Source organism: Micropterus dolomieu, linkage group LG07, assembly GCF_021292245.1.
Source record: "Micropterus dolomieu isolate WLL.071019.BEF.003 ecotype Adirondacks linkage group LG07, ASM2129224v1, whole genome shotgun sequence".
NCBI lineage: Eukaryota > Metazoa > Chordata > Actinopteri > Centrarchiformes > Centrarchidae > Micropterus > Micropterus dolomieu.
The window spans coordinates 12,080,973-12,108,782 of NC_060156.1; the positions used below are offsets into that span (position 1 = coordinate 12,080,973).

General features: G+C 40.4%; 1 protein-coding gene and 1 long non-coding RNA gene across 7 annotated transcripts in view; one reads left to right on the forward strand and one right to left on the reverse strand.

Moving 5' to 3' along the window:
- LOC123973911 overlaps positions 1-27,810 on the forward strand; it is a 139,496-nt gene that overhangs the window by 85,673 nt on the left and 26,013 nt on the right. For all 6 annotated transcript variants that reach the window (XR_006825729.1, XR_006825731.1, XR_006825730.1 and 3 more), the window contains 4 exons: positions 19,598-19,722; positions 25,226-25,390; positions 26,380-26,524; positions 27,231-27,390. This is a non-coding gene — a long non-coding RNA (uncharacterized LOC123973911). The remainder of the gene's footprint in view (positions 1-19,597; positions 19,723-25,225; positions 25,391-26,379; positions 26,525-27,230; positions 27,391-27,810) is intronic.
- On the reverse strand, positions 3,935-9,253 carry nr4a2a (nuclear receptor subfamily 4, group A, member 2a). Its single transcript, XM_046054284.1, has 8 exons — positions 9,097-9,253; positions 8,494-8,595; positions 7,408-8,279; positions 6,773-6,902; positions 6,426-6,589; positions 5,786-5,988; positions 5,442-5,620; positions 3,935-5,325 (listed from the first exon to the last, which is right to left on the reverse strand). Exons 3-8 carry the CDS (start codon positions 8,275-8,277, stop codon positions 5,069-5,071), a joined length of 1,803 nt encoding a protein of 600 aa, XP_045910240.1. The 5' UTR covers positions 8,278-8,279; positions 8,494-8,595; positions 9,097-9,253; the 3' UTR covers positions 3,935-5,068.

Here is a 27,810-nt window from a genome sequence, read left to right on the forward strand (position 1 = left end):
TGCATTAATTCTTTTTACTGACCACACTTGTAACAATAATTTGATGGCATCCGTCAGATATCGATGTGCAATAACAGAGCATACACAGCTGTTTAATATGAAGTAAATATTTATGAGTGATCTGACTAGGCATCAAGTCCAGTCAATCTTCTTTGAAAGGATCTGTGCAAATGATTAACCTCATTTTACTGGTGCTGTCTGGGCTGGTAATGGCCATTAGAGCTAAGAAGGAGTGAGGCCTTTGATTTTTGGCTCCTCATCATTCACAGCTTGTCGCATCCCTTCATCCTTCATACATGGCTGCTGAATTGATTGTCTGTTTAGTCCTATGAATGATAAAGCTGCTCTGGGCCACAGGCTGAGAGGGACAGACACGGCTCACTTCCATCTATATGCAAGGTGGATTCCTTTTCCTGCCTGGCCACTTGGAAATCAGCTTTTTGCATTATTTATTGGACAATCATCAGCATTTCAATATGGCAAATCAAATAGTCACAGTAATATAACTATAGGCAGTCGTATGCAAAGGGCCATCATTCAACTCATTATTCATTCATTTTGTTTAGAGCTATAGTCGGCAGGACTCATGAGATTCATAAGTTGTGTAATCAACATGTTTTACTGCAGGCTCGCACAGCCGCCTGCCTGAACAGAGGGAAAGGTAACATGAAAGGAAGTGATTCTGAATGTAGACTGAATGCGCTGAATGAATGAAAAGTAGCAGAATTATTGAAAAGTGGTACGTAACCAAGGACCGCTGACGAGACAGGTGGAATATAACCTCTACGGGAAATAGCAACATGAAAACCAGAGTGTGCTGACACACTGAAAAAGCCAGATGAGTTGTTTAAATCACTTTCATTTGATAGAAAGTCAAGTAATAAAGAGCATGTTATGGGGTTTTAGTCATAAAGCAATACGATGCGGATCTATTTCAGATCTTTGCTCACAAGCTTTCTAATAAGATTCTCACTCTCTACCTGAAAATAAGCTTTAATGCCACTCACATTAAATGTAAAGAAAGATAACACTTAACTGTAATTTACTCTAGGCTTAATCTTATCCAAGTCAGAGAAAATTACATGTCATGTCCAAAACTCATATGCTGTATAGAGAGAACATAGATCATCAACGGGGCTGCATCTAAAAGCAAGTAATTTTGCACAACGTAGCACAGAAGTTTGTAGCAAGCGCATGTGTGCATTTTTATAATCGTTCTTCCACAATATCTTTCACTGACTGCTGCTGAAATCTGTTTCATCTAAATGTAATTCCAGTAGCCGTTTGAAATGTCTGTAGTTCTCATATAGTGGAAAGGTGAAAGGTCAAGTGCTCTCCCACCATGGGAATCAGAAGAAGCAAAGGTCTGGCTTATCTTGGCCTCCCAACATGATAATTCACACATTAGACCTCTGGACTAAACCAAAGTCACATGTAAACCTTTCAGCAAAAAAGTGAAAGAAAGTATATCCTTGTTCAGTTTTGTTGTTGGGGAAAGGCTCCTTCAGCTCAAACGAACCACTGCATACAGTCACCAGACTAAACACACCAACGGCAGAGCTACAGCTCTTCAACTCCACCAAGCGCCACACATGTGAACCTGTCAACTTGCATCACAGAAATGGACAGCAGTGCAGCTGTGCATGCAACATAATCCATGACGGCCAGTGTGCACAGTGCGTGTGTGTGGTAGCATCTAATAGTGGCCCTGTAAATGTGAGGCAGCATTCTCAGAAGCCGGGATTCTGCCTTATAATTTGATTCCTTTCTCACTTTGTTTACAAGCACTTAGCAGCAGATACATAGGCTCTGTTCTCGGCCCCAGCTGGCCACCTTCACGCGCTGTTTGGTTTCTGTGCAGTAGCTGAACACAAGGCTAAACAACTGGAAAATGATTTCTTTTACTTTCTTCTAGCCCAACTTGTGCTGACACGATCATGTCTTAACCTCCCACTGATGTCAAGTGTGGGGAGGAAATTAAGTCATAGGCTGTTAATGAATTTAGACTCAAAGTCCTCTAGCATGCACAAACACTGACAGAAGTATTAGCTACTTGTGTCATGTTTTATTGTGTTGAGAGAGACATGTTTAAAATCTAACTGTACTTTGAGTCAATAGAGAGAACTTGTGACATTGTAATGCACCCTTTCAACAGATCTGCTAAATGTCAGCAAACTGGTTCTGAATGTAATCCCAATTTGCCTTGGAATTAGCACTTTACAGTGACGATCTAATTATTTAGACAATTTATTGCCTGCTGCTAATATCTCTCAAAATAAGCTGTTCCCTTCTACTTGATCATGTGATAAATGTGGAATCACTGAGGATAAGTCCCAGACATGCCTCAGAGCCTGGCGTCACTTCTCTCCTCTGATAGATTAAAGGAAAGGGTTTGTGACAGAGGCACTGCTGCAGTTCCTGCAGGCCAATCACTGCTGTTTTATATAGGCTACGTTTCCAAATTACTTTCATCTCTGCAATTACAGAACACAACATGCAGATTTAATGCGCAGCATCATGTCAACGTGGCTAAGTTGAATTGTAGTGTGAGGGCAATCAGTAAATGGGATTAAAGGACATTCAGTGGGACTTTTTACCTGTCTGAAAACAGAAGCGCAGCCGGACTCTGCGGGAGTGTTTTTTTGGGAGGTTGGCGGGAAAAACATTCTTACTATCAAATTACAATAAAATAACTAGTTTCTTTGTATCAATATCCGGTAAAAAAAAAAAAAAAAAAAGAAAAAAGAAAAAGAAAAACTTTAAACCGTAGCCGTGCATGTGTGGCATCAGCAATTTTCTTCTTCACTTGAAATTCAAAATGATACCGACAAGCACAGCGCTGTGCCGCACAATATAAAGCTGCTGCTGTGCGCAACCAGGTTTCACGTTCCACAATAAATGTGTTCTTTTCAGCTGCACGCTGGATGCGTTGTCTTCTTATTTATAATAGCAGGTAGTCGGCTTTTTATTGTCGGAACACTGTTCGGTTCGGTTCAGGTCTGACTTGTCTGCAGGTAAAATAAGTTAACAGTCTGCGTTTAGATAATAAAAGTGAGGGCAAATGAAGCAGTTTGAAGAAGCGGAAAAATAATCTCATATACACATTAAAATAATCTTAAATTCACACGTTGTTTTTATCATTTGACTCTTGGGCAACAACGAAAGTCTGTCCAGAAAGAAAATCTTAAACTTTTATTTGTATCCCCTTTCCCACCAGCAAAGAACATCTAAAGGATGAGACTGAAATATAAGAACCGATGTTCTATTTGAAATTGTTCACTCAAAAGTGTTACTTTATTTGAGATTCAAATGAAAAACAAAGACGCCTATATTTAATCCTTTGTCAGATTATATTTCCTTTTCAAACACAAAGAGACATTAGAAACTGAAACGAGATTTTACCAGCCTGGGATGAGCGTCTTTTTTAACAACTCAAATATAGGAAATATAGACACGCATGCAGGAGAAAACTTTATGGTGTTCCCCAACTTCGACGTTTATTAAAATGTAAATTTGATGAATAAAATATTCGCTCAGTATAGGCTTTAATAAAACTATTAAAATTATCAAATAATAAATATGCACAACATATTTATGAGTAAACAAAGTAGAGACTTGAATCTTAAAATAAAATATGAAGTAGGCCTGCCTGTTATTTGCGATATACTCATAGTCTAAATGCAATAACTTACTTTAGGAACTAAATAAAGTCTACACAATTTCACATTTAAGATACTAAAAGAAAAGCCTTATTATTAATAAAATGTTCGCGCAAAAAGCCCAGTAATCGCTGGTCACAATGCTTAAATTAGAATAAAAAGTTTGAGCTCGAAAATCATAATTTCGCTTTTGTGCTATAAAAGTAACTCACTCCGATCAGAGAGGTCTGAATTTAAAGAATAAATTAATTTGAGAGAAATTATTTAGCAAAGAATTGATTTAAAAGTTTTATTTGTAAACATTAAATATTTCTTTCTCTCTAAAGTTTTTTAAATCCGGCACCAAATGCGTTACAGAAGAAAGTACATCATGAAGTCAAAGATGTGGGCCTATATCACACACTCATGAACCTCTTGATATGGAGCTTTCCACTTCCAAACGTGTTAAATCATAGTTACCTAGACGTTTATAAGACATAAAAACATAGACAACGTGCTCAGCATGAACTTGGATGGTTTGAAATCGTTTAAATTGCACCATGCTTAGTGTAGCTCTTGGCAATAGAAATAATAAATATATAGAAACGTTTATATTCAACAGCAACAATACTTACAGCACATACAAACAAGGAATGTCTGACAGTTTTACAAACACCATGGGTCCCTCATTTTCTATACAGATGAGATATTATTCCACATGTGCGTCATACATAAAAGGAGTGCCATAACTACGAATCTGTATCAAATCTAGCAGACTACATAGTGTCCGGTATATATTATATATAGACATCACCTCAGCAAGTGCCTATAAAAGAAAAAGAAAAATGACAAAAAGAAAACTAGAACATGCGTTGTCTTTTCTGGATACTTTTGGGATCCTGTCAGAAACACATAGGCACGAGTCAGAAAAGAAAAGAAAATTAAATCTTCTCATTATAACAAACTTTGTACACATGTTATAAACCGATGCATTTGGAGGCATCCCATAATCTATCATAATATACAGTATCGTGTGTGCGCCTGTGTGTTCATATATATAAATGGAATATATTACATCTGAGTATGCTGAATCGGTAGAACCGTGTTAAATAAACAGTAAGTGATTGCAAGACCGGATTATGTTTGTTGACAATTTGCCCACTGGAGAGAAATTCCCCCTGATGATTCACTCGTTTGGCACTCAATAAAACAATTTCAAGGAATTAAAAAGGCCCTATACAGCAATCAAACCTTCTGTCTCTTCCTCCAGTTATTCTTTTTTTTCATGAATCCTTACTCATAATAGTGTACTGTTGTTCTATTAGCCTACCAGCTTGCAAATTTTCAGAAACAATAACGTTAAAAAATCTGTCAAGTTTGACTCAAACAGTCTTTTGGAAGTTCTTTGAGGTCTCTCCATCGAGTCAGGCTCAGAAAGGTAGGGTGTCGAGGAAAAGTTTGTCAATTATTGCTGGCGGTGGGACTAGGTCTTCTAATTTTAGGTAAAAGATACGCTGCAGACCTTGGGTACATAGTGTGCGCAGTTCAGGGAGCTTTCCCAAGAGTTTTGACAAGTAGTTGGGACGATTCAATCCACCGCCATTGAATGTCACTTGATCTTTGAGGCAGTTGACTATCTTGTTTTGGAGATCCTCGACTCTTTTGGGTTCTTTAAGCCCGTGCCGCTCTGAAATGTACAAGAAATGACACAGATGAATTATTGCCGATCCATTAACTCGCTCTGTTTTGCATTTGAATTGTAACGCAGGCAGAGTTTCCCCAGGAGCAGCCGCCTTTACGCACCTGTTACCATGGCCAGAGCTGCGATGCAGGAGAAAGCTGAGATGTCTATGTTCATGCTCTGCAAGTTGGAAGAAAACTCCACGATAGCGTCCACCCACTCTCCAAATCCACGGACGCACTGTAGCCTGTGTAACACCACTCCATTACAAAAAATAAGTTTGCCTTCCACTGGGTTGGACCTGCAATTAATAAGAAAATGCCATTAATTACGCTTGGTAATAAATGGGAATTTAAGAGACTTCTTATTATTGGGCAGCTAATAAACCCAAAGCAATGAAGCTTGAAGGAGGTGCTGATGATTATCTAAAGCCTATATTGTTTTGTTAAATAATTACGTAGCTTACCTGTATGCCAGCCGCAGGACAAAAAGTTCAAGGAAGGCAGATTCAAAGAGGAGATCTTGATCTTGCTTCGGTAGATCAGAAAAGCCAGGGATCTTCTCCGCCCAGCCCCGGATGATCTCCATGGAGCCCGTCAGGAGATCATAGAATTGCTGGATGTGCTGAGTGTTGTCTCCAGTCATTTGGTAGTCAGGGTTAGCCTGGAACTGGAATTTAATTTAAACAGCGCCTTAATGAGGTCCTTTAAAATATATAATCCGTGAAATTGCAAATGCCCATTTCCAAGAGGGAGAGGGTGCTTTTTGCTATTAAATTCATGTCCACTTTTTATTAAGATCTCTATTTCAACGCAATTTACTTAGGAAAAAATATGCCACATTAAAAGCCTGACAAAGTCAGGAATTCAGTATTAGAGAAAACTTTCAAGGCAGTAAATTGTTACCAAAAGCAGGACTAAATTAAATAGGCCGTCAATCTTGGTGTTACTTCTGTTTTCACCCAGATTAATAGCTATTAACTTTTTTCCTTAAGTGTGTGTGTGTGTGTCTGTGTGTGTGTGTGTGTGTGTGTGTGTGTGTGTGTCTGTGTGTGTGTGTGTGTGTGTGTGTGTGTTTTGTTTCTGGGATTGTGGTGTTTGACTTACTCTGGAGTAGTCCAAAGCAGACATAGAGGGGTTGGAGTCCACATGGGCCCGAACAAGTGCGCTTATGAGGCTCACCGGCGGAGAGGGTGGGGAGGGCTCCTGGGGACTTTTGGGTTTGGATGGTAGGCGTCCTCTCCGACCTTTGAGATTATCCGTTCGGACAACTGCATTGGAAGAAATGTGTGACATAAACGCCATTAAAACGCACTCCTCTTGTTGTCCGTAAATACTTAAATGTGGTTTATGAACAATCCAACACACACTGTTACGCAAATGTCTTCCCAGTCTATCAGTGGGAAAATATAACCTACTGGTCTAAAAGAATTCAATGCATGGCCTAAACATACCTTCTCTCACCATTCCGACGACAATGCACTTCTGGAAACGGCAGAACTGGCAACGATTTCTTCGGCGTTTGTCAACAGGACAGTTTTTATTTGCTAAACACACGTATTTTGCATTTTTCTGGACGGTGCGCTGGAAAGAAAGGGCAACATAATGTCACTGTGCAGGCCTATTTCTGAGGCTGTATAACATGTAGAACAGGACTTTGGATTTTGCACAAGTGACACCAACATAAAAAATGAAAAGATCAAAACGATATAATATCTGTCTAATCTTGTATTTGGGACTGCGCTGTATGAACCAACAAGAGGGAATAGACAGTCAGTAAATACACGTCCGTGTTCTTTCATATTTTACTTATTCCTTTGAGATCAACTGTGTGTGGATACATATGATTGAAAGTTATTTTACGCACGCACTTTAGTGTTGTTTGATGACATGTAGTGTGTGTAGTAATATGTAGTGTATCTCGCTTTGAAAATGTGATTATATCACATGTTTAGGCTGAGTTGTTATTATTTTTTAAGACATTTGGCAGATTTTAACTCACGGGAGCTGTGAATAATAAGGTACACACTGCATACATTTCGTGTAACAACAGTAACACCGATTCATGGTTGCTGTCATGTCAGCCCACCTTGAAAAATCCTTTGCAGCCCTCGCAGGTTCTCACTCCATAATGCTGGCAGGCTGCGTTGTCCCCACATACAGCACACAGACCCTCGTTTGACGGAGATCCTCGGGACGGGGGCGATGGCACTTGGCTGTCCACCAGCTGGTGCCCGTGGCCAAGCTGCAGGGAGTGAGGAAAGGCCAGACCAGCCTGTTTCCGTATGGCGCTAGGGACCGCAAAACTCTGTCCGTCCAGGCCGCGGTGCAAGCCCGGGTTGTCATGGTTCATGGACACGTGCAGTGGCCCGTCGAACCGCATCTGACAGCTGGAAACAGGAGTACCGGGCGGGGACTGCTTGAAGGAGAAGAGCGAAAGCCTTGACACCGGGTTCTTGCGCTGGTCCATCATATGAGACGTGGCCGCAACATAGTTCTGGTGGAAACTGTGGAGGGAGCCAGGGTCCTCCCACATGTGATTAGGCTGAACCTGGAAGTTTGGTGTACTCGGGGCATGAGGTGAGGAGGGTTTGAAGTACATAGGCCCAGAGTGAGCCATCATTTCTTCCGACTGAGGTGGCAGGTGGCTCTGCTGATGGTAGTTGTGCATCTGGACGTCCTCCACCTTGATAGAGGACTGCTCTCCAGAGTGGGGCATCTGATACAGACAGGGTGGTTTAACGTCGTAACTTGTGTTGTAGTTGTCCATGAATGTACTGAAACTTGGGAGAGAAGTAGTAGCTGTGATCTCGGTGTTGGTCAAGTCCATGCTAAACTTAACAAACTCAGGTGTTAAGAAGTCGCAGCTGTATTCTCCTGCGGTGTGGTAGCTGTAGCTCTGGGAAGCAGGACTAGCTCCTTGAGGTGATGATCCATACTGAGCCTGAACGCAGGGCATGGCTGAAAACCAAACCGGTGAAAACACATCAGAATTTCTCCAATACATGTTCAAACCGTGGAAAAAAAAGTTTTACAGTTTAGTGTTTTAAATCGTATTTTACTCTAAACAAAAATATTAACAGTGCTTTACATTAATAAGTAATTTCAGCATAACATAACATGAAACAATAATACATCTGTGTATTTTATTTGTAAATCATTTTCTATATCGTACCTCAAGTCTTCTGACAGTTTTTCGGTGACACTTGAAATGGGTAATGTCAGGAGTGGTATGGGTGTCAGGATTCAAGATAGCGGCTCTGTTCTGGATCTTCCCCTAATAAAACACATCACTTTGACATTTACTGGATTATAAAATAATACAATGTCTAAAAAATAACCACGATATCCCAGTTGAAAACAAATTTAAATTACACAAGATTGCGCACAAACTGTAAACAATTTCTAATTACGCACAGCGTTTTGGAAAATGTCATTAAAATGTGGAATGGATACAGACAAAATACGTGCATATGGAAATAAAACAGCATAAATCGCCTTTTTCTTTAGTTACTATAAAGTGCGGGGTTGTTCGTGATGAACAGACCAACTTCACACACTTGGCATTAGTGACAACTTGTCTAGAAAGCAGAAAGCCAAATATTATATATAATGAAATATCAGAAACACCCACAGATCTGAACTGTCTGCCTCGGTCAGTTTAACAGTGAAAAAAGACAAAGTGAGAGAAAAAAAGATTTAAATGCCTCAGAGAAAGGGGTGCGAGTAACGCGCGGACACAGATTATGTTGCAAAGAAAGAGATGAGTGAATCTTACCTCATTCACATCAGGATCGTGGCTTTCAATCCATGCGATAAGCATGCAGGAGGTATTCATCAATTTCGGTAAAAGCTCCAAATCATGAGCGTCGGTAGCCAACAATGCCAGGCAGGAAAACCGTCTGACTCCGCGCACTGACAGCAACACGAGCTTCGACTACCCAGTCTGGCCAATGTGGCTTTGTTTATGTGAGCTCTGGATACCATGGCCCACGTGTTTCACAGCGCGACGTCATCGGCATCGACACCAACATGCACCAATCCGCTCGGGGACTTTCTCAAACCCTAATTTTTCTGGCGAGTATGTTTGTCTTGTGGTATGTGTTCTGTGTTGCTTCCCACATGGACATTAGCAGAGACGTAGTGGAGGGTAAACCCTTCTATGCTCAGTTCAGACACCTTTGTGTTTGCAGAGGACTTCAGTCGCGCTTGTTTTGAGCTGACTTTAATCCATATGCTAGATGATTTCATTACATTTATCACCAGTCTGCTAAGTACACGAGGCATGTTATGATGAGATTGTAGTTTCTGCACATACAATTAACTTTTTTTAGTAATGATGCATAGATTTCTCCAGGTCATGGTGTAATAATCTTTGTTTTCTCCATCACATCAACACAGGACTATTATTACTTGTAACCAGAGCGAATTAATGTAAAATCAGTGATATAATAAATGTAATGTGTTATCCCACCCAGGTTTTTATTGTCATAATCAGGTAACGCACACAGTTTACAGTTTAAAACAACCCCACTGACTTGTATTGAGTTTATTTATTGCATATTTCAGTGTTAAATGGAGATGAGTGTACATTGGCACATGGGCACAGTTATGTCACAATGAGGCTGACAGGCCAGACTCACTACACTTGGATGAAATAGGCCTAATGAAGCGGGTGGGGGTCAATATTATTCTTCGTTATCTTCTGACAGGATTACTGTATTTCAATTGTGTTCCAAATTTAGACCTCTGATGGGGTGGGGTTTGTGGGGTGGGGTGCCTATTCATAGAGCTGGTACAGTGTATGTGAGCTCCTCATGGAGGAAGGGGTGTGTGTGTGTGTGTGGGGGGGGGGGGGGGGGGGGGGGGGGGGGGGGGGGGGGGGGGGGGGGGGGGGTAATTAGTGGGCCTGTAGCCAGTTGTCATGGGGGAACCAATTTAGTCCCCAGAGAGGGAAACGTGATAGGAGCGGGCAGAATGGAGAGTGACGCAGAAAACGCTCAAGTTGATGCAGTTGCCAAAATAATCTTTTGGCCTTATTGTTCTGCGATGGAATAACTGATCTCAGTGTAATCTTACACCAACACCTTGTAGCCAATCAAGTTGGCCATTTTTTTTTTTCTGGATGCATACTTGCCTAGGCAGCAAGTCAATATGATGAGGAGGCGAACACATAAGGTGCAAAAGGCATGTAGAGGTGCCCGCATACATGCATACAGCAGCCAGCGTCACATAGCACGAGGCATCATATTACTTCTAGTGGAATGATGTTTTATTATAAGAGCCACAGAACAGCCATCAATCTCAGAGCAGTTTTTCTGACTGCCCTGTACTCAGTGCACACAAGGACAGAGTTTGCAAGAGGGGGTGGTGGGGTGGGTAGATCATGGTTACTCACCTCTAGAGGACACTATTGTTCACCAGCCATACATCAACCAGCTCCTGTTTCATACAATTAACCTTTTAATTAACCCAACCCCATTAAGTCTGTGTGGTCACGCCCAGTCGTTTCAGGTGGGCTATACGGCAGGATTTGTAAATTACAAATTCTCCACACTGCACTGTGAATATTCAGAAGCTGAATAGTGTAGTAAAAGTTCTGGTGCTTTTTAAGAAGTTGTAATTATCTTGACCTCCTTCCCTTAGCTCTGCTAATTACACCAGTTTCGCTTGCATCTTTTACAGGAGGCTTAGCTTATATTCATAGTAGTTTGTCAACACTTGCAAAAACCTTTCACTATGCGCAGAAATCTACTGACCATGTATTTACATAGGAATGTGATGCACCTCTGCTTAAAGCCTTCAAATGGTGTTGTCTGAAAAACATCCATGACAAGCTTTCACGCCACTGCATGGTCACACTGTGTTTCTGTTATCCATTTAACGTTTAGAATTTGGAATGAAAACACAATTAGCAGTTTAATTGGCCATTTTACTGAAGAATAATTAACTTCCCATTTATATGCGCAATTAATTGTCAGTCACTTGAAAGTGAGGAGTTAGGTTAAATCACACACAAGTTATTTTCTGAGATTATATTTTTAACTTTGAAGAAATGTGTGTGGGCGCGCGACCGTGCGCGCTTATGCTGTACTGAGAGAGAGAGAGAGAGATCTGCTTATAGACGGTCACAGCTCTCAATTATTAAATTCTTTGCAGGTACAATTTGGAAATATGCAGGAAATGCACTTAATTAGTGGAGCAGATCCTCATCTCAAGGTCACAAGATGCTTATGGATCCGTGTTACAGTCAGACCAGAGGCTGTCTGCTGCCTGCAGGGTTGACCCAGGGTGAAAGCAGGCAACACCTTCTCACTCCCAAGTTGTCACATGGAGTCTTCATCAAAACCCCTGGGCGTCACTTTTCAACGCATCTGGTACTTATTTGCGTCATTTCGGGACGCGCAGGGCTCCACAGTCAAGTTAACAACAATAAATATGCTACGTCTGGTTAGACTTTCAAAATATAAAACGTGGTCAGCGTTGTGAAACGGTCATAGTTTGGTTAGGGTTACACACCACTTGGTTTACTTTAGGTATGGTTTGGGCTAAAATAAGTATTTTAATTAAGTTAGTTAGGTAATTAAGTACATTAGCTATCTAAACTTAAATTAAAAAGAAGTGAACTTTGACTGATTTCTCCGCAAACACCGGTCTCCTGGGTGAAAGTCCGGTGTTTGTTGAGGACTGTGTCACTCTTCATACTACTTCATCTGACATTGACCTGACATCTAGCATAATGCTTGTAGCATTCAAAAATGATGCTAAAGGGGTAGGCTAACCAGTGCGTTCAAAAGTGACGCAAAGGGGTCTTGATCAAGTGTCCATATGTGACAACTTGGGAGTGAGACAGGGTTGGAGCAGGAAAGTGAACAGAGATCACCACTTAATTTGCTAAATAAATTCTTGATTCCATTATGAAGCAACTAAATTTGGCTCCAGAGGGATGGCAGTTAAAAGCAAATGTGCACCCTATGCAAAAGTAATTTCCAAATCCAGATTTTTTTTTTGTGATTGCAACATGGATCCAGCTTACTTGAGCACTTTACTTCACTATAACTCCAGTTATTTTTCTGTTGTCATCTGGATACAAAGAGATCTGACCATGATGGGAATTATAAGATTATTATCAAAGTATCTCACTCACACAGACCACATGCCTACCCAATACCTGCAGCATTTTTAGATGCGGCACAGCTTCATTTAGCTCACCTAACTTATTAAAGTTTGATATGACTGTATTTTAGTACGAACAGGTATAACATAAAATGTGAAAAGATGTAAGTAGTAATACCACAATGAAAAATACTTTTCGAAAACATTTAAAGGAGTGGATGTGATGGCATTTAGGAGGAACGTAATAAAGTATATTTACTCAACTCATTTTTTTACTTAAATTTGAGTATTTAGAGTTTCTGCTACTTTACACTTGTACTCCACTGCAGCACAGAAGGAAATATTGTATTTTTTTATCCACAACATTTATTTAGCATAAATTATTATTAAGATTTCACATACAAATCATTACCAGCTTATAAAATATAATGATTTGTTACAGATTTAACAGCCAAAGACAATATAAAGTTGATCAGCTGCCATGATCAGCTGCACCATCAAAATACTGCTGACATCTTCATGCATCACTAATTATAATCCAATAAAAATGCACCATTCGGCTGCAGAATGAGTACTTGGACTTTTGGTACATCAAGCACATTTTGCTTATAATATGTACCTTTACTTAATTAAAATTTCAAAAGCAGGGCATTTACTTGTAAGAGTATACTTTATTTAAATGCTTATTTTATTTAAGTCTAGTATCTGAATATTTTCTCCACCACTGTTGTTGTGTAAGTAGTACTTTAATGTTGTAGCTGGTAGTGCAATACGTATTCTACTGTTTTAACCTATAGGCATTTCTTCATTTGTATCAGTTCACAGCATGTTTTGCATGCCATCTCTTACCTGTGAAGTAACTTTAGAGAAAGAGGAATAGTGTAGTGCAGCGGGTGTATAAAGCTGTTGAAAATGGAAATTTTCTGTGAACCACCACTTTCTAAAGATTAAATTTTTTAAGCAACATTATGTAAGATGTGTTTTTTTTGTGTAACTTGGCGCACCTACAGTTTCATAGCATAATTCACCATGTGCATTTGTTAAAATTATACTATGAACTATAACTTTTGTGCGAAAGGAATTAAAGGCCAGTCTCATTTAGGCGCCTGTCCCAAATATAAGCAGCGTGAGTTCAGTAATTGAAGTAAATAAAAGGCCAGGATATTAAGTGAAGTTTTACTGTCCATTGTACATTCTATATTTTTTCTTCTTATAGCTTGCTTGCTGTGTCATGGTGTCGTAAAAATCCTGTCCAGGATTTCAGTCCTACATAGTGCCAGACAAAGCTTGCACAGGCCGAATCAGCAATGATAGTGACGTCATTCACCATGATTGCAAGTCAGTGTACCTTCAAATGATTTTGATGATGTTATTTTAAGATAAAAATACTACATAATGTTGCTTTAAAGGTTCAGTGTGTAAGTTTAGTGGCATCTAGTGGTGAGGGTTGCAAATTGCAACCAACGGCTCATCATGCAGACTTCCATGAAAGGGGACCCGCAATGTATGTAGGTAGAAATGGCTCATTATAAGGTAATAAAAATATAACAGTTCATTAAGGTTGTAAGGTCTTTAATCACCACTGAAAACATATTTATGGATATTATACTGCATTTCTGTCAATAGATCCTCCTAAATATTACACCCTGGACCTTTAAAGTTTCATATTAATATAGAACATTAAATATAGCAGCATACAACTATTTGCTATGTAAAGATGTAGTGGAAAAATGGCGTCCTGAGCAGAGAATGATATCACACTTCCTGTGTGCGTTGTTATCCAAGCTTCTCTGTGCCTTGTTTTGCTGCATGTTAGTGCATGTTAATGTCTGAGTCCCCCCTCCCTGTGAAACTGTTCGTCTGTGAGGAGAGCGATATAACAGCTGTTTCTTTATTAATGTAACGCTGTGAATTAAGGGTTTATTTCCACCTTGCCAGACTTAGTGATTGCTGAAACAGTGGAAAGATTAACATATATGGTTTTGGTTTTTCTCAATGGAGTCTGGTGGACCGTAGCGACCATTTGTTTTGGTCTGAGATGCTGGTGCTCTAGTGCGACGTTCGGTGCCAGTGAATAGTGCATACAGTTATCTTTAAGCAGATTGCTTGACAAAAGTATGAAAACACTTGAGAACGTGTTTCACTAATGGGCTTTCTACTTTTTTCAATTTCTTAATCACTCATTAAATCTACTTACTTGGAATTGTATGAAACAGGAGCTGGTTGATGCTTTACTGTAGTTAGCCCGAAAACTGGATACAAAACTAGGAGAGAGTTGTTCCACTCTCCTTAAATTGAAGCCTAGGTGGTTTGCAAATTTGCTGGCCCCTCACACAAACCCCATTTAATACCTAAGCCCCAGCAGGTATCAAACTTTCTTTGAGAATTGAACAGCCCGACCCTGAAGGCATCCCTTTGCTCAGTGTCTTCTTTCCATTTCTAGAATCCCACTTTACAAGCTTAAACGTCTACTTAATATGCTTTAATGCCTGCTCTTTAGAGCTAGGGAGCACTTCATCACTTTTATACACCTTTATATAACACACTGTTAACTAGCAATGCCTTATGGAACAGCTTGTCTTGCAGCTGGAAGGCGCCTCCATGGCATGATGGAGGTACCTGTTCACCATTCACAATGAGATAGTAAAATGGGAATAGAGGCCGCTGCATACTGCTGCTGTCTATATCAGTCAACGATGAATATTCATGAATCACAGTGTCATGACATGCTCTGTAATTGGCAGCAACATTAGTAATGACACTGCTGGTATCAAGTCCCTGCATATTCATGTGGTGGGGCAATATTTCCTCGTGGTGCTGTTTTTTTCTCTTCTCCTGAAAGTGAAAATGTATTCTGAAGCTGCAGGTGTCCCTGGTGCCACAATCAATTGCTGGCTGGATTATGCCCTGGTGAAAATCAGACAAACCATTAGTTTCTTTTTCAATCTCTTTGATTAATAATATATCTGAGTTATAAAAGTGAATCTCTTTGTAATGGTTATGAATGCAGGCCTTAAGGACTCCTATATACCATGACATTGCCACTCGCTATTGGGCATTAAAAAGATCAGTGGTGAAATGTATTGATGACTTTTGCCTAAAAAGTAACACACCAAATTATTGAATTATTTTAGTCACACAAAATGTACTTTTGCTCTCTTATAATGCTACATGCAGTTAAATCGCTTACCCAACTTGTTTGAGGTGTGAGTAGATTTAGCAGCTTGCAAAGCCTGCTCATCGAAGTTATACGCTGATAGTGGGCACACTGTGGCAGATTTCTTTTTGTACTGGAATTTGCTGCGACTCCATTTCGGCCCCACTAAAGTGTCCTAGAATGGATAATGAGGGAACTGGATAAAGCTTTGCCTAAGCTGCCAGGCTTTCTCCTCTAAGCAGCTGGGATGGGATTTTTCTCCTTGTGGCTTCAGTTTAGTGCAGTGCAACATTCAAACTGTGGTGTAAGGAGGCAGACCTGGTTCTAGACCAGTAGAAAGGGCATGGTAAGATGGAGACATTGTTTACAACAAAGTAAAGTTCATAGGCACAGCCTTAATCATTCTTCCAGTGGTGGAAGAAGTGTTCATATCATTTATTGAAGTAAATGTACAAATACAACCATGTTTAAATACTTCATTACAAGTAAAATTCCTACGTTCAAAATTCTACCTAATATAAAGTGAAAAAATATCACCAGCAAAATGTCCTTAAAGTATCAAAGTAAAAGTACTCATTCTGCAGTAAGATCCCAGTCACGTCACCTGTAACTGATATATTAGATATGACATATTGAGTTTGCTAATACAAATGCTGTTGTAGCTGGTTGTGGTGGAGCTAGTTTAACTACATTATATACAGTTAGGTAGTTTAGTCTAGTGGTTCCCAACCGATTGGTCGGCCCCTCCAAAGGGCCACATGACAAATCTGAGATGTCGTGATATGATTAATGAAAAAGGAAACAGTTCTGAAATGCAAATTTTCCTTTATTTTGGGGACTTTTTTCCCATCTTTAGTTTTTGAGAAGTATTGGGTTTGAGCTTTTGGGCCTGAAAAAGTTATTTAAATGAATCCGTGAGAGAAGTTTATAGGGGAGATGTCTCTTTTGTGGAACTGCGAACATCTATCGATATCTGAATATAGATATCCAGAGATATCTGAATCATGATATCTGAGCCCCAACTAGACATTGTTTTTTTCAGAGGTCAAAAGTCAAAAAGGTTGGGAACCACTAGTTTAATCTTTCATTGTATTTTAATATTCAAGTAAAGTACAGGTAATTTAAATTTGTACTCAAGTACTGGAGTAAATATACTTTCCACCACTAGATGTTTCTTTGATAAAGGCCTGCAAACTCTGGGAAACCTTAAATCCATGAACTCTGAATGCAGCTCAACAGCTACACTAGGCCTACTCTTTAGTTTGTTTCAGCAATGAATTACCTGCACTGCAATCTTTGCTGTTCTTTTTCTTCTTTTTTGCTGTTGATCACCAACTGAGCTACATCTGCATATTGCAGGAGGAGGAATGACATTCCACACGGCAGTAATGGGGACTGCTGTCACTGCTATAGGAGGTTTGATTGCATTTTATAGCCTTACAGTTAAGTGTTGCTGAGCAATACTCAGTGTGGTGTGTTGGTAACAAAGTAATAGTAATATAATTAGGAGGCCTCAGATTACGTTTGCTGAATAAAAAAGTGATACTGATGATACTTGTACACAATTTCATTCTACATGTATTACATTATGGGATGAATAATAAGGAGCTACTTAGGGACTAATTTTAGTTTAATCCTTTTCACTATTGCCTCTCTGTTCTAACAGATGGTAGTGAGTATAACTAACAATTGCAGTGAATTTGAGAATAGCTGTCATTTGTTTCTTAAAATTTTTGCTTATTTTAGATAATCCTTTCCCATCATATTCTTTACTAAGTACGTGTCTTGCAATTAGTCAAGTTTGTTTGTTAACATGTCTCAGTGCAGCCCGTCTGCGTGCCACATGCAGATTTTGTGATTAATCTAGAAAGATAATATTTTGAAATGTTATTGGGAGTGGAATATAAATAAGCATGTGATATATTGTTTTTTATTGCTTGATGGTGTTTGGCAGCTTTGTCACAGAAAATACATGGCTTCTTTTTTCTTAAATCCATCATGAGGACTATAAAGACATATGCATACAAATGAAACACATTTATTAATGTGTACTGTCCCCTGGAGTCACATGACAATGAAATGGATGACTGGTTTTCTTTTGCATGGATGTTATAGGCCTGTGTATTGCATGTAGAGGCAGCTGAACAGGTAAAAACAAACGGGTATGCGTATGTGTGGTTAGTAGGCCTTATGGATGAGCTCCCATCCAGAGGAGCTCAAATAGTGGCCTTACAAAGGTCTCACTGTGGTTTGATGGGTTCATCGGTGGAGGAGGAGCCACTTACTCAATTTAGTTGCACTCAGTTGTAAGTTGCTTTTGTCCTCTGGTTTGAAAATAAAAAAGAGCTGGAGTACTGTATTGCTCATTCGAGCAGTAGGGGTTATTTAGTTTGAGTTCACCACTGGTTTCTGGGACCTGGGAAACTGTTCAGGACAACCTCATACACGTACTAACAGGGACAACAGGCTCTTTTTGATTTGCACTGTTGATTTTGCCAGCTTATATAGATATTGTGAATGTATATAGAAGCAAACATTCTCTAACCCTTAAGTCAGGTGATGTATATATTTTTAACAAATCTCATGAAAAGACGAAAACCAGCAACAAATTGATCTTAATGTGTTGCCAAATCCTGATAAATCTTAGTCCGCTGTTCCATACACTTCCATTTATGTCCAAACCATTACACTGGGTGACATGCTCATTAGAGCACCAAATGTGTATTAATCTTCAACTGAAAATAGTCCCCCAAAATGCACATTTACTCCTTTTTGTGTAATATTTGCTGAAAAGTACAGTGCCATGCTGTTTAAGGAAATTTCCAAGCACTGCACAAAAAAGAAGCTACAAATTTGTGACCCGTTTGTAGGAACCGGTGGTCTTGGGCATAATTTGATGACCAAATGGTGAAGAAGTCAGACGAACTAATACAAATTTGGTTTTGGTCTTTTACATAGAATAACACCAGCCATTAAGCTACAGCCTGTTCCCAATGATATGTGGTCCATGTTTTTTTTTTAATACCAAATTAGGACTTAAAAAACAAATCTCAACTCGTGTACTAGGAATGTCTTGGGGTTTCATGAGCAATAGAGCTAATAAATCCCTAATTTTCCTTCAGTATCAGCTTTTTGGAGCAGCTTTTTGAGAGGATTTCTCATGGCAGACTCTTATTCAGCCCCTACTTGCAACCACAAATGGGCATACTCCACCCTGATATTGCATAACCTCCTTGCCATTGTGATGGAGTTGCTTCCAAGCCATGTCTCTGGGGTTTGATTTGTAAGGCGGTTCGCACGTCTGCTGTGAAGTCTAGAGCAGCAGCATGTTTAGACTGGGAGCATTTCTCCCCTTAACAAGTCTATGGGCTTTAGTCCAATCACCCAAAAAAAAAGAATGATAACTCTTTTGTTCTCTTCCAATGAGTGAGAGTATCCTCTTGTGGTTACCATTACATACCAAATCAATTATCTATGCTGCTGGTTGTAGGCTTCTTAAATATGTTTTGCCCCTTTATTTACTCGGGTTGTCTAATGGCAGTCTAGAGGGGGTGTCCAAACCCTTTCTTCTAATCCTCAGTTATTCTTCCTTTCTTCTTTTCAAAACTGGGATTTACAGACCATCTGGGACAGCAAATAAGCTTCTAATAGGCAAAGTAAAGAGCAATTTCAGTGTTAAAAATATTATGAAAGTTAGATGATTTGTCTCAAATACATGTATAAAAACTGTTCAGAAGAAAAAAACGATGTTTCTAGATTTCTTCTCAAGGGTTTCTATAACTGTGTTTTCAAAACATGCAGTCCCTCCTTGAGGTTCTTGCTGTCATACTGGTGGAAATGATTGTTGTTTTTAACCAATGGAATATGTATGGCCTCACAATATTGTTCTCGTCATGAATATTACAGTGGAAAGTTGTGCATATGTGAATATCATCTTGATCCATTCTAAAGATTTGGGACAATAAGTATCCAAATGTTGATGTGTTTGCTTGGCTCCTATTGTCAGATCTCAAAACTGCCCTTGTGCATGGAGACAATTTCTCATCAGGCTCCAGCAGCCGGAGCACCAAGCTCATTCACGGAGGAGTCCGATATCTACAGAAAGCCATCATGAAATTGGATTACAAACAGGTAAATGCTTCATTTTTTCTCCGCAGCTGACACTTATCCGCAGAATTCCTGGTCCCTCTGGTCATATTGCTTTATTTACCCTCCCATGTTCATTTTTCATTCACGGGAAGCACTGACATGTTTGCCTTGAATGACTGCCTGCCTGGAATTTTCTGAAGTTGTTTTAAAGAATTCTTACAACTTAGCAGACCTATGTTGTTATCATATTGTGAATTAATTCATAAAATTATCTTTCAGTAATAGGTGGAATGAAGCCTATGTCTCCTCCTATGGGAATTGTTTAAGACGAGTCACCAAGGTTCAAACTGAAATGTCACCATTTTCTGTTACACTTCAGAGTATATGGAAAATCTCATTATTATTCTCAGCTTGTGTTTTCTTTAGGACCCTTATTTCACTATCTGTATGAACATATGAGGGTCCTGGAGGTGAGCAGCAGAAGAGACCAATTAGTGTGATTGCAGAAAACACAACTGCCTAGTCAGCAGCTTGACAGTCAAATGTAGGCTGTACTACATGTCTTGGATCAAACAGAGGGCAAATTAAAGTAACAGTTTTGGGGACTGGGAACTGAAGACTAGTCTAGTCGCAATAATATTTTCCCCCAAAAGCTCAACTCTAATTCAGGAATTAACTAACTAACAAACATGCAGGAAATACAATTGTAGTCTAATCCTTCATTAGAGAAATAAAATGTTCTGATACCAGCAGGGCAAGGTAAACTGTAATCTGCCATTGCTGTCATTGAAATATGCGCACAGATCATGTTTGATTTATTACTTTAAGAATCCACACAAAGGCTGAATTAAAGTTAGAATTATGAGCTGAAACAATTGGTGGATTAAGTCTTCAAAGCAAAAACAGCAGAAATTCACCAATTTCCCATAAGTTAATGATTGGTGATTTTCTTTGTTTTATATCATAGTAAATGCAATATGTTTATGTTTGAACTATTGGTTGGACAGAAAAAAAGGCTTGAACCCTTGGACTCTGGGAAACTGTCAGGGGCAATTTTCATGGTTGTATGTCATGGAACAATTCATTGAATAATCAAAAAGAACATTAATTCTATTATTCAATAATTCATAATAATTAGAAGAGATTTTATCTCTGACAAATTGTCCTTTTTGACTCTCCTCTCCAGTCATTACATCATTAAATGAGCCCCTGTCCAGCACATGTCCAGTCCAGTTGGTCAACTATCACACCTATTTGTCAGCTCCCAAATCCATAACGCTTCAGGTGTATAAGTAAAATCTCATTTCACCTAGTCTCTGATCATTTTTCACCTCATATACCAGAAAAAGCAGTAAACCTTTGCCTTGATAAAGGCATGAAGTTGGGAAGATGGAGAAGTTCAGCCGGATGGTAGTAAACTTTACAATCACCTTTGGGCTGAGAGGCCCATTGAAGTGTAAGGTAAAGGAAGAGTGGTCCATGGCATCTCTGCACCATCTCGCCTCTGCTCTCTCAGACTTGGGTGAACTCAAGGGCCTTGATTTGATTTGTGCAGCCTTGAATCATAAGCTTTAATTGCACCTGACATTTAAAGCTTCTCTCTGGTATTTAAAGCAGTGTACAGGTGTGGCTCATTACTGAGAGGGGGATAGGAGATTTTCTGATTTCTCTCTCATTGCTGGGCCGTGGCAGCGTCTTAACTCATCATGCAGCCTGTCACCATCCCAGAACCCCTCCTTCACCCGCACAAAGCCTTATCTGACCCAACTATCATCAGTCAAACCCGAGTTCAGGCCTATCATAAAATGAAGTCCTTTTCAGTGCTGCAAACACTGTCATAGAGAAGAAAGCTGCTGACAGCATCATAGAGAATAAAAAAGTGTGACTCTGTGGGAACATGTGATCCACAGCACATATTACCAACCTCGCAGATGTCATATTTGTCCTGGTATTGCGAGGTGGTGATTCCTGTACTCTTCCAGTGTGGTGGGAGCCAGTGTTTATTATGATGCTCAGTGCTCTGAACAGTACATAGTGTGCTGTACACATTACTCTGCACCATGAAAGTGTATGAATCACTTTGCACAATGTTAAATTATAGCACTTATCACAGCTGGAGATGCTGGTAGCAGCAATCTGACTGCAAATTGTAGAAATCTAAATCTATCCTCTTATCTGTTTTGAGTGATTGCAAAACTTCTCTTGTCTTACATGAACAACAAGTGTGAGGAGAGCATGTTTAGGGATTTGACTTTTAGAACAACAGATATTTCATCTGCAGCGATAAAAGATTTCTTAGAATGTCTCACCAAATATAACATCACATAACAGCTGTGTGCACATTGGAAGTCATTACCGGTTACACCCCAACATAAACCCTTATAAACCTTTACATAAATTAGGTAGTATTAAAAGGAGAGCAGCGCAGACAAGATGTCTGTTTGGCAACAGGAGCGAAAATATTATTAAATGAGTTTTAATCATTATTTGTCAGCAATCATTCCAGATCATACCTTAAATACCTTAGTAAAATGTCTTGTGTCCCACATAGCCGTCTAATTCCTGTGTATGCGAGCGTAAACAAATTAAAAACAGCATTTTTAAAAACATAAAATAGCCAGTAGGCATTGCGTTCCACCAGTCCCAGGATCCATCTTTCTCCAGGCTATATGTGCCTCGTGTTGGCATCAGAAAAACAAAGCATATGTTGATTGTTAGCCAGGGTGTACGTAGCATGTCCTGTTCACTCAGGGTCTCCCTTGTAGCTGCAAACTCCCAACTTTGTTTCTCTAGGCTATCTGTCAGACTTCATTTAGCATTTGAGGATATGTGGATTCCCATGTACTGCAAAAAGGCAACACACTTGTGAGGGAATACGGCCACTATCTGAGCAGTGATCTGTCAACCTTATTCATTTAGCAGAAGTAAGTAGGAGAGGGGGGTATTTTACATGAGCTATTTATATTTTTCAGTTTTATAATAACAGTCTTTTGTACTTCTAGAAAGCAGCAACATTTGGAAAGGAAATATGAAAAGCAATGTGTAGAGTTTTATAATATTAATAGGATTTGATTCATCTATCATAATTAGTGTAGAAGGGAAGAATGAGAAAATTACACTTAATTTTTCCTCAAGCTGTCTTTTCCACCCCTTTTCCCATACGCAACTGGGTACATTATGGCAGTGACATTTTCTGTCCTGACCTTCTTTACTGGGGATCGGGCTTTGACTGCTCGGGTTCATCTCCTCAGGATTTTTCAAACCATCATGGTCAGATAGTTTCAACATGTAGACATCCTTTAGCCTTAGAAAACGCAGTCTTTGCAAACATCCAATTTTGTAAGAAATGACAAACAGATTGTCAGACTCCATACCCATAAATCACACAGACAAACTTAAAATATCCACGCACAGCAGACATCCTCTAAACATTCTGTAAAATGAAATCTGTTATAAATACTAAACCACAATTCTGGACTCTTTTTTTAAACTTTTATACTTTTAAGGAAATATTGCCTCTTGTTGTGTGTTCAGCTGTGCCCTTATTCTTTGTGCTAGAGGAGTAATTGACAAAAGCATAGGGAATAATAACTTCATCTCCCACTGTACCTGTAACAATTTAATTGGACAAGTCAGCCCAGCCAAGCATCTCTGGCTCTATGACTGGGAGACATGAAATTCATTGTCATTAATTGTGCCTGTCATTTTGCAGTATTTTGTCCAGTTCCTCTCACTCCACTGAGTTTCGTACCTCCAGGAGGCTGGAACGAGTGGTGGTGTGAGCCGAGCGGAGGTAGGGGTAGGATGGGAGGGAAGGAGGGGAGGAGGGAGGGAGGGCTCCTGTTCCTCCAGGGAGCTTTGATGCTCATTTAGCTCTGCTCTGTCATTCGGCCATTTTGGCTTTTAATTGCTGATGATAATTATCATCATCATTATAGTTATCTTCATCAGTGTGTCAGGTTGTTATAGCTGTTCTATGCTGTTCATTCATAAATCCTGGTACCACAATCTGACTAATCCTTGAATTCCTGACATTTAATGTAGTATTAATGCTCCTGTTCTTTGCCCAGTGCCAATCTGTGACAGACTCACAACAGAGAGCTGTGGATCACTGGGTCAAAGGTCATTAGGAGGCTCAGCAATCACCAAGGATCAGACACTGCCTACTGGTGTGTGTGTGTGTGTGTGTGTGTGTGTGTATCACCGGTGGTGTGTATGCACACCCACAACACCAGTGGCATAAGTTTGCTAACCACATACTATAATGGTCACATTCACCCTACAGAGATGAAGAAGTGGATTCCATGGTCTTCCTAATATATCATGGCAGGGTGCATACTCTTGTATGTAATTCATTCTAAAATGTGGCCTTTAAATCTGTTGTTTTCTTGTTTTTTTACTTTTTGCTTTCAATTTATTTATTTATTTCCCGTAGTGGGGGAATTGCTTCCAGCATGCCGTAGCATTAAGCAGACCCCACCAGCTAGCTAGCCTCAAGTCGCTCAAATGTAAAATAAATCAGGGCACAAAGGACCCTGCTCATTCCTGCAAAGTAGCAACATTTTCCCTGGCCAACAATGAGGACTTGAACTTACTTGGCAATAACAAATAGAAAGAAAGTCACCCGAGACACCAACATTAAAAGTGATTAATCATCTCGATTCTCTCTTTACTTTTGAACCAAGGGATTGTCCAGCAATAAATCTTCAAAGATGTACATAAGAATCACTTCCTAATGAAATTGGGCTTTGTTCATTTGTCACCTTTTAGACCCTTTCATTTAAATTACAAAACTTGTGACCTTGTGACTCTGAATATAGATCCCCGGTATTTTAGAGCTAAAGAGGAATTAATCCATAAATCTTGATATTAGATTTCTCTGTTCATTAAAATGATTCTGCCAAGGGATCTTGAAAAGCAGATCAGCCGCTGTCAAGAGCTGTTTACTGTCATATTGACACACTGAAAAATGTGATCATCAGAAGTGGAAGTCATTGTTTTTAATGCTCCTTTGATGTGGTTTTCATTTTAGTTTCTCCCCTGCATTTAACTTTGTAAATTATGTCAAAATCAGTGGGGTAAGTGGAAGCACATTCAAAAAAGGTGATAAAATAAATTGACAGTAACTGAGCACCCTCCAAAGGCAGGAATAACATACTATCATGTGTTACACACGAGGGCAAAAAAACACTGTCAAACAACAGGTTCGTCAGCTCCTACCTTTGCACTCTTGGTATATTTAGGCTTTGATGCATCTACTCCTTATCCCCGCGTTCCCTGCCTTTTCCCGAAGAGCAGTTCCCCTTCCCACTGCAGGAGAGGGGAGGGGAGGGGAGGTGAGGGGAGGGGTGGTCGGGGCCCACTCTCAGGCCAAAGGGCCACTGTGGCTTTAAGTGTGCTCCTTGTGTGGCCAGAGCAGCCATCGCACTGATGCAAAGTGACAGGGACAGATGTGACATATCGGTTCCGACACACTTCCATACCACCAGTCACAGGCTTGGGGTGACTCACATCCCCCTGCTCTGGTCCTGTCCCCCCGCTGCAGGACAACACAACGATGCTCGAATGAACCTCACCATCGCCCTCACTGCTGCCAGGTATGGGGCTGCCATAGCCAATTACACTGAAGTGGTGCACCTACTGAAGAGGGCAGACCCTCAGACGGGGAAGGAGAGGGTCTGCGGAGCGCACTGCAGGGATGTGATCACAGGTAAATCCAACAAAAGCCGCTTCCTTCCTGCCTGCCTCACTCTATTCCCACTCTCTCTTGCTCTCACAACAGGGGCCCTCCCAGCACTTCTTAGTGCTAGTTTGCACATAGTCATTGCACATCTAATGCAGGGGCTTTTAATATTTTATAAGCGTTTTATGGTGTAGAGGGCTGCTTCAGATCTTGTAGGGAGGAACATAAGACGGAATTAGCGTACTCCAAATGGCCTTACTTACCTTTTAAATGTCATGCATAGGGCCGGCTTTGGAAGAATAAAGCAGTTAAGGGTAAAAGATGGTATTCTGAAACATTTCATGAATAACCAAGATTTGAGGATCTCAACACATGACCACCCCCTGATGTTTTAAAAGATGGAAGTGTGCTCTTGGAGGAGATGTCTCACTTTAATAATGTGAGAGGAGGGCCTCACATAGGGAGGGCTTAGACTGAAAGAATAATAGAAACAGTTTTGTCATCAGTTCTTTTTTTCTTTGTCTTTTTTCTCTTTTTTTTTAATTCTTCCTTGAAAAAATATGAATTTCAGGCTTATGACTCTCGTCATTCCATTTCTCCTCTTCCTCTCTCTGTTAGCAGTGGCAGCATCACATGTCAAATTAGAAAGGGTAGTCTGTCATTCATCTTGTTGTCAAAACAGATCATTTGCTATCCTCATGGTATCTTTTGATATGCGTCCCATTATATACTGTAGCTCGTCAACATCAAGCATCACATTAACAAACATTTCCCTTCCACAATTTCAAAAGGCTCCCTCAGTCACTGCCACTGAGCTACTCTGTGACACAAAGAGGCAAGAGGGAAATTAGGTATGTCTGTTTCCTATTAATTACAATCCTGGGAAGTCTCCCATGGACACACTCAAGCCACTCTATTACGGAGAGAGGGGGGCGTTCGCTGATAAATTAATAATCCGGCTTGTCACCAGCCACAGATGAATAGCCCCTGGTGATTGATGCTGTTTTCTTTCATAGGGCAGGAATTTGATGTCAGAGCCAAATGTGTTATCAATGCCACGGGACCTTTTACAGACATGCTGCGGAAAATGGATGATCAGACGAACCCCGACATCTGTCAGCCCAGTGCTGGGGTGCACATCGTCATGCCGGGCTATTACAGGTAACTAACGGTGGGCCCCTACGTCTCTGTCACTGTCCTCCTGTATCACCTGCTCCTGAGCGCCGCCGTCTCATCAGTTGATTAGCTAGCACCAGCCTCTGGCCACACCACCAGGCGCTGTCTAGCAGCTCTGTTGGAATGGGTGGCTCAGAGCATGTGCTTAGTAGAAATGAGCACCACAGCTGCGGAGTGTCATGGCATCATGTGATCATTTATTTAACTGTAAGAGAAGATTTACATCTCCTGTGTATAATTTAGAGGTCCAGCCTGATCAAACATCATTTCCTCTTGTGGATGTTGAAACTCAGTTCTGGTTGGATTCCTCTCTGCCTCGGCCAGAGCTGGGATTTCTGCTTTCTTGTTGATGCATGTTATTTGTGTTTGCAAGGGAGGAAGGCCACTCCTGTGACCCAGCCTTCCCCCTCAGCTATGCCTTTGCTAAATTGAGTCAGTGCCACGTGCATGTGTTTTAAACAGGACAATATGTGCACCCTGGGTTGAGGCTAGGGGAGCAGCGGCTGGAATTGAAACCAGCTGAATTAATCTCCTGGAAACAGCGCTGACAGGAGCCTGATTATGGGGTGTCCCTTCAACCAGCCCGGCCCGCTCGTGCCCTCCCCTCCCCAGCAGACCAAAGGTTAATGCAGTCTTCTTGTTTGTTCCCCTCCCCACCTCTGCTCCCTCCCATGCACATGCACACCTCCAGTCCCGACAACATGAGCGCCTGGATCCTATCGCGTCATCTTCTTACCAGGAAAGGATGCCCAAACACACCCACACACAGCAAGCCATCCTAGTGGAGGAGAGCATCAATTTCATCCTGACTGGTCCAGAACTACCCAACTACCTTCGCCAGGACATAAATGGTGATTATCTCACTGATTTTTATACTAATTTTACCAATTACCTGATCATGACCTCTATGTGGGTGTGTGTCTTTTGTTTAGTTATTTGCAAATCTTCACAGAAGAAACTGTCAAGTTGTCCTATGACTGTGTGTCTGCAGTCTTACAGTACAATGTTGGCATATGCAGAGAACAGTTGTGAAGCTAAGGTATAACTAGCACAACAATGTCAACATAACATTTCTTCCAGGGAAAAAAAAAAAATTAGTCATCACTGTGCACTTACACTTGCGGCACTATAGCCTGGACGTTTGAATCAGACCTAATTCATAACAGCCATTTATGATAATAAATACACGTCCAACAATCTCAACACCCCTCTTATCCACCCACCCACCCACCCTGTCTGATTTACAAATAGCTGATAGAGCAAGCAGCTGA

Coding starts and splice junctions, on each gene's coding strand:
- nr4a2a (XM_046054284.1), bottom strand. CDS start 8,277: ATGCCCTGCGTTCAGGCTCAGTATGGATCATCACCTCAAGGAGCTAGT. Junction 5,989..6,425: donor CTGCTTTGGACTACTCCAGA/GTAAGTCAAACA, acceptor ATTAAATTCCAG/TTCCAGGCTAACCCTGACTA. Junction 5,621..5,785: donor GTCCTGCGGCTGGCATACAG/GTAAGCTACGTA, acceptor TATTAATTGCAG/GTCCAACCCAGTGGAAGGCA.